Source organism: Nerophis ophidion, linkage group LG05, assembly GCF_033978795.1.
Source record: "Nerophis ophidion isolate RoL-2023_Sa linkage group LG05, RoL_Noph_v1.0, whole genome shotgun sequence".
NCBI lineage: Eukaryota > Metazoa > Chordata > Actinopteri > Syngnathiformes > Syngnathidae > Nerophis > Nerophis ophidion.
Window position 1 is genome coordinate 47,454,048 of NC_084615.1, and position 11,386 is coordinate 47,465,433.

At 40.8% G+C, this 11,386-nt stretch overlaps 1 protein-coding gene across 1 annotated transcript; it reads right to left on the reverse strand.

Moving 5' to 3' along the window:
- Positions 1–561: 561 nt before the first annotated feature.
- LOC133553218 (proline-rich nuclear receptor coactivator 1-like) lies at positions 562–9,484 on the reverse strand. Its single transcript, XM_061901164.1, has 2 exons — positions 8,840–9,484; positions 562–1,461 (listed from the first exon to the last, which is right to left on the reverse strand). Exons 1-2 carry the CDS (start codon positions 9,173–9,175, stop codon positions 1,042–1,044), a joined length of 756 nt encoding a protein of 251 aa, XP_061757148.1. The 5' UTR covers positions 9,176–9,484; the 3' UTR covers positions 562–1,041.
- Positions 9,485–11,386: the final 1,902 nt, after the last annotated feature.

An 11,386-nucleotide genomic window follows, 5' to 3' on the forward strand; every position in this document is an offset into this window, starting at 1 on the left:
TGGTTTAGCAGTATATAAAGTAATATATATGTCAAAAAGGCTTTACTGAGCGATGAAGAGGTTATTGTTTGCTGTGCTTTCCAATCACTTACAAAGAAATAGACTAAGCTCAACTTAGGCGGTTGCAATCCACTGTGGCTCTAATGTAAAATTAATTATTCTGATGTTCAAGTTCCAAATTTTAGACATATGGAATATGTCAAACATGTTGAATACATTTTTAGAATCAGAAGTTTTTCCTTCAATTGGGAATTAAAGTCCTAAATAGAAGAAAGCAACAGTTTTTTTTAGTAACTAATCCTTCATTTTCACAATTTACTTTTAAAATACTTTCGAAATGTTTTAAAGGACCGTTGACGTTCATTGTTGTCCTGATGATCTGTCAAGAACATGATGAAATAACGTACACAACCAACAGCACTGGAAGGTTCTCTACTACGTAAAATGAATGGCTGTCTGGATTCCATCTTCTTGATGGTCTAATAGAGTGTCTCTGTGATTTCACTAAACAAAAACATTTTTTTTACCGTAAGCATGTCAAAGAAACACCCCAATGATTGGTCAGAGTCGAAGAGGTCTTTATCTTTGATGCATATTTGCTTATTGTCTTGATTAAAAGTGCTTTTAACATTTCAAAAACCCTCACATCTTCTTCTGAGGAGCTTCATCACTTCAGAGGTCGTAGGGTACCAGTGAACAGCCTTTAGTTAGTCCTCAAGCTGTGTGCTCCTGCACCACCACGCCTCGGCGAGAGAACTCTCTTTTGGTCACAGTCAAAGGACTTGGCTTCCACCATTGTGGGAAAAATCTCTGTAACAAAACTAGAATCTCTCAAATAGGAATACACAAATATATTATGTACATTTCATGGTAGAAATAGTGCATCAATGCCAGGCTGCCAGTGCATCACTGAGACATGTTAAGACTATTTCCTGCGGGTCCAAACAGAGGGCACAGGTACAAGACCATCATGTGAGCAAGTGTGCACACGCAGTGTCCAGAAGGAAACTAAATAGTCCGCAGAAAAGGTCCCACGAGCAGTCACACTTGATCTCGAACTTTCAGCAGCGATTTTAAGTGGACCGTCATCAGTTCTTGGCTTTGGTTCCTCCGCTGCGGCCCATCCTCTCTGACCCAGTGACTTGGCGGTCTGGGTAAGACGCTAGGCGAGGGCGGCTCGCTAAACTTGGCCCCGGCATAGACCTTCTCACCGTCTTTGAGGTGTTCGGCCACGCCGTCGACGGGCGGCACCTTCTTCACATTGTTCTGCTGTGGATGAGACTGAGTTTTGTTTGAAGGGCTTCTCCCATTTCTCTTTGGCGGGGGTTGGCCCAGGTTGTGTCTGCAGACGTTACCGTAGTAACCGACGTTGATCTGTTCGTTTTTCAGTAGAACGTGGACTGCTGGACCCACTGGCTGCACGGGCCCTCGCGCCAGTCGGCCGCATTTGGATTTCGGCAGCTAAAAAGCCCAAAAATAGAAAAAAAAAGATCCTTGAGTGTTAATGTTGTGTTTAGGGCTGCATATTTAATAACTGGGAAACAAACGCAGCACAAACAACCATTTCACCTGCACTAACCAAGCTCAAACAAATGAGTCTATTTTGGTTTAGTTTGGAGAATGTGGGGTGCTGGGTGACCTTTGATTGACCTATAAAAAATATTTTCATTAACTCAGAAAGAAAAGCAGCACAAACATTTCAACTGCACAAACCAGTAGAAACGATTGGGACTGATTTGGGGAGATATTGACATAGTTAAGGACTGTTTGTATGTGATAACTTAATTACAAGTTAATAACATAAAACTTTAATAACTATTAACCTACTCAGTGGCCTAATGGTCAGAGTGTCCGCCCTGAGATTGGTAGGTTGTGAGTTCAAACTAGGGCTGGGCGATATATCCATGTAAACTATATATCGCGGGTTTGTCTCTGTGCGATATAGAAAATGACTATATCGTAATATTTGAGTATACCTTCTCACGCAGTTGCTTTTAGCTGCGGGCATTACACAACAGGCGTTTCTCACTCCTTTTTGACTCTCCTTCTCACAGACACGTAAAACAAGCCAGCCTTCTTACACACGTCACATACTCTCGTGCGTGTAGTGTCATACGCTCTCGCCGAGCAGAGAGGTAGCAACATGGCTAACGTTAGCTGAGGCTGGTGGCGCAAGCAGAGCAGACCGGAGCGGAGCGAGTGAGTGACATTACAAGAGAGAGAAGGTGCGAAACTGATCACAAATGGAGGAAGAACAATTAATGCCCCCCAAAAAACGCAGGGGGTCCATCATCTGGCGGTGGTTTGGCTTCATGCGGGAAGATATTCAGCAGACAACAGCAATATGCAAAGTATGCAGCAGAAGTGTAACTACAAAAGCTAGCAGCACTACTAATTTGTTCTTTCATTTAAAAAAGTCACCCGCGAGAGAATGAAGAGTATTTAATAAATACAGTTTTGGTAAATTGACTTTGTTGTGAATTCCTTCTTTGCATGAAAGTAGCATATATTAATGCAGTATGAAGAAGAATGTTTTAATGTAGACACATAGAATCATCATACTGCTGTGATTATATGCATCAAGTGTTCATTTAAGGCTAAGGAAAAATATCGAGATATATATCGTATATCGTGATATGGCATAAAAATATTGTGATATTAATAAAAGCCAATATCGCCCAGCCCTAGTTCAAACCCTGGCTGAGTCATACCAAAGACTATAAAAATGGGACCCATTACCTCCCATTACCATGAAATGATTAACGTGGACCCGACTTAAACAAGTTGAAAAACTTATTCGTGTTACCATTTAGTGGTCAATTGTACGGAATATGTGCTGAACTGTGCAATCTACTAATAAAAGTTTCAATCAATCAAAACCCTGCTTGGCACTCAGCATCAAGGGTTGGAATTGGGGGTTAAATCACCGTAGATGATTCCCGGGCGCGGCACAGTTGCTGCCCACTGCGCCCCTCACTTCCCAGGGGGTGATCAAGGGGATGGGTCAAATGGAGAGGACAAATTTCACCACACCTATTGTGTACCAATGATTGTGTGTGACAATCATTGGTACTTAACTTTAATTTAACTATAATAGTTACACCGCAAATGTTTGCAGCACAAACGAAGCACCAACAAATGAGACTATATTGGCTTTGGAATTAATTCGGAGAATGGAGGGTGACCTTTGATTGAACTATAAAATAATATTTAGTAACTCAGAAATGAAAACAGCTCAAACAACCATTTCAACTGCAGAAACAAGCACTAACGAATTAGACAATTTCAACAGTGTTTTCCGATGGGCCAACTTCACCGAGGTGCCTAATGGGGCATTGGACCATCTTTATTGTTAGCTCCCAAGTATTGTATAATACAAATTAGAATGCCCAAAAAAGAGAAAAACATATGTGGGGCTGTATAGCCCGGTTGGTAGAGCAGCCGTGTCAGCAACTTGAGGGTTGCAGGTTTGATCCCTGCTTCCGCCATCCTAGTCAATACCGTTGTGTCCTTGGGCAAGACCCCTTACCCACCTGCTCCCAGTGCCACCCACACTGGTTTAATTCTAACTTAGATATTGGGTTTCACTATGTAAAGCACTTTGAGTCACTTGAGGAAAAAGCGCTATGTAAATATAATTCCCTTAACTTCACTTGTTCTTGTCTCACATAGTCATTGTGAATCATAAACTAAATTCCAAAAAAGTTTAGTTCTACTTTAAACTAAAGTTAGCTAATGGTTCTCCTGTGGTTGGTTAGAGCCAAACCTAAAATAAATGTTTAGGGAACATTATGTACTTCAACATATGTAAATAAGCAATATTTGGACATTTTTCCATCCATTCAGAATCATCTACATTTTAATCGTGATATATCGGACAATCGATAATTTTTCCCACCTCTAGCTACGGCGCGCTCCCAAAAATGATTAACACTGGCAACTTCAAGGATTTTGCGCAATCAAAGTCAACATTTTCTGAACCAAACTATTGCACGTAGCCAAGGGGGGTGACAAGTATTTTTGGCTCTTGCATTTTTACAGGATATTATGCTTTGGTATCTGCTTGAAGAGCGTGTCTGTGGGCGAGCAATGAGAGATAAGGGTGGTAAAACTTTCACACGAGTTCCTAAAACACATTGTTTTCACCTGTTGTCTGCTCTGTAGTCAACTACTTATTTTGTAACTGTCTATTTTGGCAAATGTTTACATGCTTATCGTTTTTTGATGACGTTCTTGAATGCGACCTGAGCGCGGAAGAATTCACATTGAGGATGCACTGCATATACATCAGACTTATTATCAGGCTTAACCTGCTCAGTGGCTTGTGGTTGGAGTGTGCGCACTGAGATTGGTAGGTTGTGAGTTCAAACCCTGGCCGAGTCATACCAAAGACTATAAAAATTACCTCCCTGCTTGGCACTCAGCATCAAGGGTTGGAATTGGGGTTTAAATAACCAAAATGATTCCCTCGAAAGGGACAAGCAGTAGAAAATGGATGGATTCCCGAGCGCTCCCAGGGGGTGGAGCATGGGAATGGGTCAAATGCAGAGGGTTTTTTCACCACAGCTAGTGTGTGCGTGTCTATCGGTGGTACTTTAATTTTAATTTTATATCAAAGGAAAAAAGCCAGGGTCAGTAATGAAAAATTAGGATTTGCACTGTTCATACCGACATGAAAAAAATCTGATGCAGGTCTCATTTGGGCAAAATTTTTTAAATTGACCTGCATTGCGAGCAAGGCTGAAATAAATAAAACAAAAATAAAATGGACTCTCAATCATTATTAGCAAAAATTCCTCCCAAAAATATGAACATCTAGAAGTGCAGTTTTTTTCACAGTTGGAAAAACAAGGTCAGTTATTTTCTTGTCACTTTGCAACAAATTTGGCACGCTGGCTTGTTCGTCTGTGTTGATAAGCGAATCTCGCTCACTTGGTTTGAAGCTGAAATATTTCCGCATCAGACATTTGGCTTGGAAATCATCTTTTTGCCTCTTAGTTTTTGTTACTTCATGGTGTTTCGTCGGAACATAGCAGTCACACCTCCGCATAGACAATTATTGTAGACGATTGACAGGAAGGTTCACGCCCTTCAATTAATTCTGCTCCTGAGTGAACACGCTCAATGGCTGAGAGCCATCCACGGAATGAACCCTCTAGTGCCCAGTTTGAAAGCAAGAAACAAGGAAGACAAATACACAGACATTGATACAAAGTTATCAAGTTCATTTTCATTAATCGTTCATTAAATTGACTTTTTGATTGTCAACCTCGGCCTATTTTGCACTCTCTCTTTCAGATTGTTTGGCATTCGTCAGATGGGAGGACGGTTATACCGGCAAAATCTTTACAGGAGCAGACATTTTGTCAAGAGATGAAGCTCCTGTGCAGATCTTAGATCTTAAAACGGGGCGGCATAGCTCGGTTGGTAGAGTGGCCGTGCCAGCAACTTGAGGGTTGCAGGTTCGATTCCCGCTTGTGCCATCCTAGTCATTGCCGTTGTATCCTTGGGCAAGACACTTTACCCCCCTGCTCCCAGTGCCACCCACACTGGTTTAAATGTAACTTAGATATTGGCTGTCACTATGTAAAGCGCTTTGAGTCACTTGAGAAAAGCGCTATACAAATATAATTCACTTCACTTCACAATGTATTAGGATATGTGCTGACATTGTATCGGATTATTCTCTGTATCAGCCAAAACTCAACTCTCTAATAGCTACCGTATTTTTCGGACTATAAGTCGCAGTTTTTTCATAGTTTGGCCGGGGGTGCGAGTTATACTCAAGAGCGACTTATGTGTGAAATTATTAACACAATACCATAAATATCAAATAATATTATTTAGCTCATTCACGTAAGAGACTAGACGTATAAAATTTCATCGGCTTTAGCAATTAGGAGTGACAGATTGTATGGTAAACATATAGCATGTTCTATATGTTATAGTTAATTGAATGACTCTAACCATAATATGTTACATTAACATATCAGTTGGTTATTTATACGTCATATAACGTACACTTATTCAGCCTGTTGTTCACTATTCTTTATTTATTTTAAATTGCCTTTCAAATGTCTATTCTTGGTGTTGGATTTTATCAAATACATTTCCCCCAAAAATGCAACCTATACTCCAGTGCGACTTACATATGTTTTTTTTTCCTTCATTATTATGCATTTTCGGCAGGTGCGACTTGTACTCCGGTGCGACTTGTACTCCGAAAAATGCAGAATCTTGAACAGACCTGGGCAAATTAAAGCCCGGGGCACGCATGCGGCCCGTTGAGCTTTTCAATCTGGCCCGCCGGACATTCCCAAATAAATTTTTTAGATGTTTAAGATGGAAAGTGTTGCTGCCATTATGATGTGCAGTGATGTTTTCTAATGACCGAAAGTCTTCAACTATGCTAAGTCTTTCAATGCTTGAAATCTGCATCATATACTAGTTACTATGGTCCTCTGGTTAGTTACTATGGTCATCTAATAACTTACTATGGTTACTATGAGATATCTCATATTGTAGGTGGGGGTTTTTTCACTATGTTTGTTGCATTTTGGTTGTGTTTCGGTTGATTGTAAAATGTTTTTGTCAATATTCAGTTTTTTATCATGAATAGTTAATATTGTAAATCCCACATGCTTTATTTTCACGTACATTCTGGGTGTCTCATTCGGTAAAGAAAACTTCAAATTCCATTCCGTTTTTTTAAGGCGGTCTGTCAAAACATTTTTAGCTTTCAATCCTTATTGTGAGGTTTTGTATTAGTGTTCCTAAAAATAGATATACCGGCCCTCAGACACACTTTTTATCTAAATCTGGCCCCCCGAGTAAAATAATTGCCCAGCCCTGATCTTGAAGGAGAAAAAGTTGTATACACCCCAAGTTTAAACACTGTGACAATCCTTAAGTATAAATATGGTACCCATCCATCCATTTTCTACCGCTTATTTCCTTTTGGGGTCGCGGGGTGCGCTGGCGCCTATCTCAGCTACAATCGGGCGGAAGGCGGGGTACACCCTGGACAAGTCGCCACCTCATCGCAGATGAATATGGTACCTTTGAATAAAAAAAGGATCTGCTCCAATGAAATTGATAGTGACAATTAAGCAGCCTAGTGGTCTCATTGTTGACACTTCATGCTTCCAATAAGCTTGTCTCTCTCTCCCTTTTTGCAGAACTATTACTCTATTTTATGTCCTTTATGGACTTACACTAAAACGCGTACTGTGGAGGTTACTTACTCTCCTGTCTTGTTTCATAGCATCCGATTCACTGCCGTTGTGTCTTTGGGCACACTGGTTTTAAATGTAACTTAGGTCAGTGGTTCTCAACCTTTTTTCAGTGATGTACCCTCTGTGACATTTTTTTAATTCAAGTACCCCCTAAACGGGGCAAAACATTTTTGGTTGAAAAAAATAGATAAAAAAGTAAAATACGGCACTATGTCATCAGTTTATGATTTAATATTTATGATTTAATATATTGTATAACAGTGCAGGGCTTCACGGTGGCAGAGGGGTTAGTGCGTCTGCCTCACAATACGAAGTTCCTGCAGTCCTGGGTTCAAATCCAGGCTCGGGATCTTTCTGTGTGGAGTTTGCATGTTCTCCCCGTGAATGCGTGGGTTCCCTCCGGGTACTCCGGCTTCCTCCCACTTCCAAAGACATGCACCTGGGGATAGGTTGATTGGCAACACTAAATTGGCCCTAGTGTGTGAATGTGAGTGTGAATGTTGTCTGTCTATCTGTGTTGGCCCTGCGATGAGGTGGCGACTTGTCCAGGGTGTACCCTGCCTTCCGCCCGATTGTAGCTGAGATAGGCGCCAGCGCCCCCCGCAACCCCGAAAGGGAATAAACGATAGAAAATGGATGGATGGATGGTATAACAGTGAAAAACATTGCTTATTTGTAGTGGTCCTTCTTGAACTATTTGGAAACAAAGATATAAAACAACTAAAAACTTGTTGTAAAATAAAGAAGTGATTCAATTATAAATAAAGATGTCTACACATAGAAGTAATCAACTTAAAGTGCCCTCTTTAGGGATTGCAATAGAGATCTATTTGGATTCATGAACTTAAATCTTTAAGTAATTTCTTCACAAAAAAAGAAATCTTTATAATCACTATTTATGGAACATGTCCACAAAAAATCTAGCTATCAACACTGAATATTGCATTGTTGGTGTTTTTTCCACAGTTTATGAACTTAAATTCATATTTTGTTGAAGTAGAAACTTATTATTTAATAAATATATTTATAAAGGATTTTTGAATTGTTATTTTTAGAATATTAAAAAAAAAATCTCAAGTACCCCTTGGCATACCGTTAAGTACCCCCATTTGAGAACCACTGACTTATATAATGGGTTTCACTATGTAAAGCGCTCTGAGTCACCAGAGAAAAGAGGTATCCATCCATTTCCTACCGCTTAATCCCTTTTGGGGTCGCGGGGGGCGCTGGCGCCTATCTCAGCTACAATCGGGCGACAAGTCGCAGGGCCAACACAGATAGACAAACAACATTCACACTCACATTCACACACTAGGGCCAATTTAGTGTTGCCAATCAACCTATCACCAGGTGCATGTCTTTGGAAGTGGGAGGAAGCTGGAGTACCCGGAGGGAACCCACGCATTCACGGGGAGAAAATGCAAACTCCACACAGAAAGATCCCGAGCCTGGATTTGAACCCAGGACTGCAGGAACTTCGTATTGTGAGGCAGAAGCACTAACCCCTCTGCCACCATGAAGCCCGAGAAAAGAGCTATATAAATATAATTCACTTCCCATTTGAAGAATCAACCCTGAAAGTAATTCTTATCAGACTTGAATACCTCTTTCTTGGTTTCCTGTTTCAAAAGATGGCGGGTCATGATGACGGCTTGGGTTCGGACAGGCAGATCGGAACCTGGCTGGGCTGAGGATTTAAGAGCAGACGAGGCGGGCAGGGCGTTGTTGTTGTCTGACAGGCGCAAGCTTCTCCTGGGGTTCTGCTGATGCCGCAAATCCGTCGACCAAAGCCTTTTTTTCTTGCCTCTTTTCTTCTGGTTCGCCTGCCTCGTCGCTGCAGCGTTGCTCAGCCCATCTTCTCCCCGAATAAGCGCTAATTGGTTACTGTTTTCACAGTTTCCGACGAGTGTTTCACCCTGGCCGTCCAACATGTAAAACATGTCAAATCGAAAACAACAACACGCTGCTCGGTGGTTTCTTTCTTACGACGTCAAAAGCTAACTGTTGTGATGCTAGCGCGGGAAGCATAGGGACAACAATAAAAGGTAACTCGATTCCCCCAGTACTTGAAACGTGCCTATTGTATTAGGCGTTCTTTATTAAAACCATTATTAAAATATCCCTCCCTTGAAAAGGTATTAACAACGACACAGTGAATGAATCGGCCGCGCTAGAAAACGCACATTTTCGCGTCCGGTGTTGTATTTGAGAATTGCTGGTTTGCATATGACGTCACGTCCGCCTAGCCTTGTCGTGGCATAATGCACATGAAGTGCAAACACGTTTTTAAGTGCTGTTCAGAAGTTAGAATCCAGATAGTAAAAATGGCTTTGATAAAAAATCGTTCGTAAAAGGACTGAATTATCTGCAGCAATCACTTATAAGGTTAATATTTGACTTGAGAAACTTTGTGACGCAATCGGGTTTATGGTAGTGTTTTGAGAGCAGAACTACCGTATTTCCTTGAATTGCCGCCTGGGCGCTAATTAATTTAAAACCTCTTTTCACTCCTGCGCTTACCAAAGGCATGCGGTAAAAGTAAACATGCGCCAATTATTTTAAAACCCCTTCTCACTCCGTCACTTACCAAAGGCATGCAGTAACAAAATTTAGTGTGACATTAGCTTGGACCTTAAATCCTACTGAATAGCTCTTATCTTCTTCCCTTTATGCGATTTCAAATGACCGGTATTGAAATCAGCCTCCTCAATTTTTAAAAATGTTGACAGGGGAAGTGTATCACTCGTGACGTCACAAGTTTGACCAGGCGGTAGTACGAAGCATGCGCTAATTATTTTGGTAAGAGTTTGACCCGGCAGTAATTCAAGGCAGGCGCCTACTATATGCCCTGCGGCAATTCAAGGAACTACGGTAATCATGAACTAAGGACAAGTTTCGTTCAGTTCAGTTTGTTTATTTCGAACATGCATGTAATGCATCACACATTTCCAGTTGTTTCATTACAGCACGTCCGAAAGGTAGTAGGAAGACCGTTTATTTAATCCTACCCCTTTTCATACCATAGCAATATTTTCCCATTTCCTTGTTCTCTGTAACAAAACAGTGAAGAAATATACCATAGTAAGCAAACAATTATTACATACATTATCTTTCTCAATAAAAAAAAAAGCATTCAAGATGTTCCATCATAATTGTGCTGTGTAGTTTGTGAACAGTTGTAGTTTGAACAGTCTCTTAAACTGAATCATATTGGTGTAGATGACAGTGAATAAGGCAGGAAATCAACTGCAAAAGATTGCATTAGTTTGTGTTATTTGAAGTTATGTTTGCCATGCCTAAATAACTACGAAGACCTCTGGTTGTGGAAACATAGATAACAGATATTGCGATTGTTGATCCAATCCATTCTCAAGGCAGACACTATAGGGCTTATTGTTTTTGCAGTAAAACTTGCGTCGTTAGGGCTATTCGTTATTACAACAGAACTTTCCTCTAGGTGGTCTTATCTCTGTCCATGAGATGTCAGATAAAACAAAAATTGAGCTGTTTGGCCACAATACCCAGCAATATATTTGGAGAAAAGGTGAGGCCTTTAATCTCAGGAACACCATCCATACCGTCAAGCATGGTGGTGGTGGTAGTGGTATGCTCTGGGCCTTTTTTGCTGCCAAACTGGTGCTTCACAGAGACTAAATAGGACAATGAAATACAAGGATTGCCTCAAAGTTCTTCAGGACAACCTAAAATCATCAGCCCGGAGGTTGGGTCTTGGGCGCAGCTGGGTGTCCCAACAGGACAATGACCCCAAACACACGTCAAAATTGGTAAAGAAATGGCCAAATCAGGCTAGAATTAAGGTTTTAGAATGGGTTTCCAAGTCCTGACTTAAACGTGTGGACAATGCTGAAGAAACAAGTCCATGTCAGAAAACGAACAAAGGAGTTGTCAAGAGGAGTTGTCAAAAATGTAATCGGAAGCTTCCCAAAAGCTTGTGGATGGCTACCAGAATCGCCTTATCGCAGTAAAACTTGCCAAGGGACATGCAACCAAATATTAACATTGCTGTATGTATACTTTTGACCCAGCAGATATGGTTACATTTTCAGTAGACACATAATAAATTCATAAACGAACCAAACTTCATGAATGTTTTTTGTGACCAACATGCGCATTATAGATATATATATATA

What these genes read in the sequence shown, in the direction of transcription:
- LOC133553218 (XM_061901164.1), bottom strand. Translation starts at nt 9,175, where the DNA reads ATGTTTTACATGTTGGACGGCCAGGGTGAAACACTCGTCGGAAACTGT. An exon ending in AACAGGAAACCAAGAAAGAG is followed by an intron (nt 1,462 to 8,839) that starts GTATTCAAGTCT and finishes TGGGCTTTTTAG; the next exon opens with CTGCCGAAATCCAAATGCGG.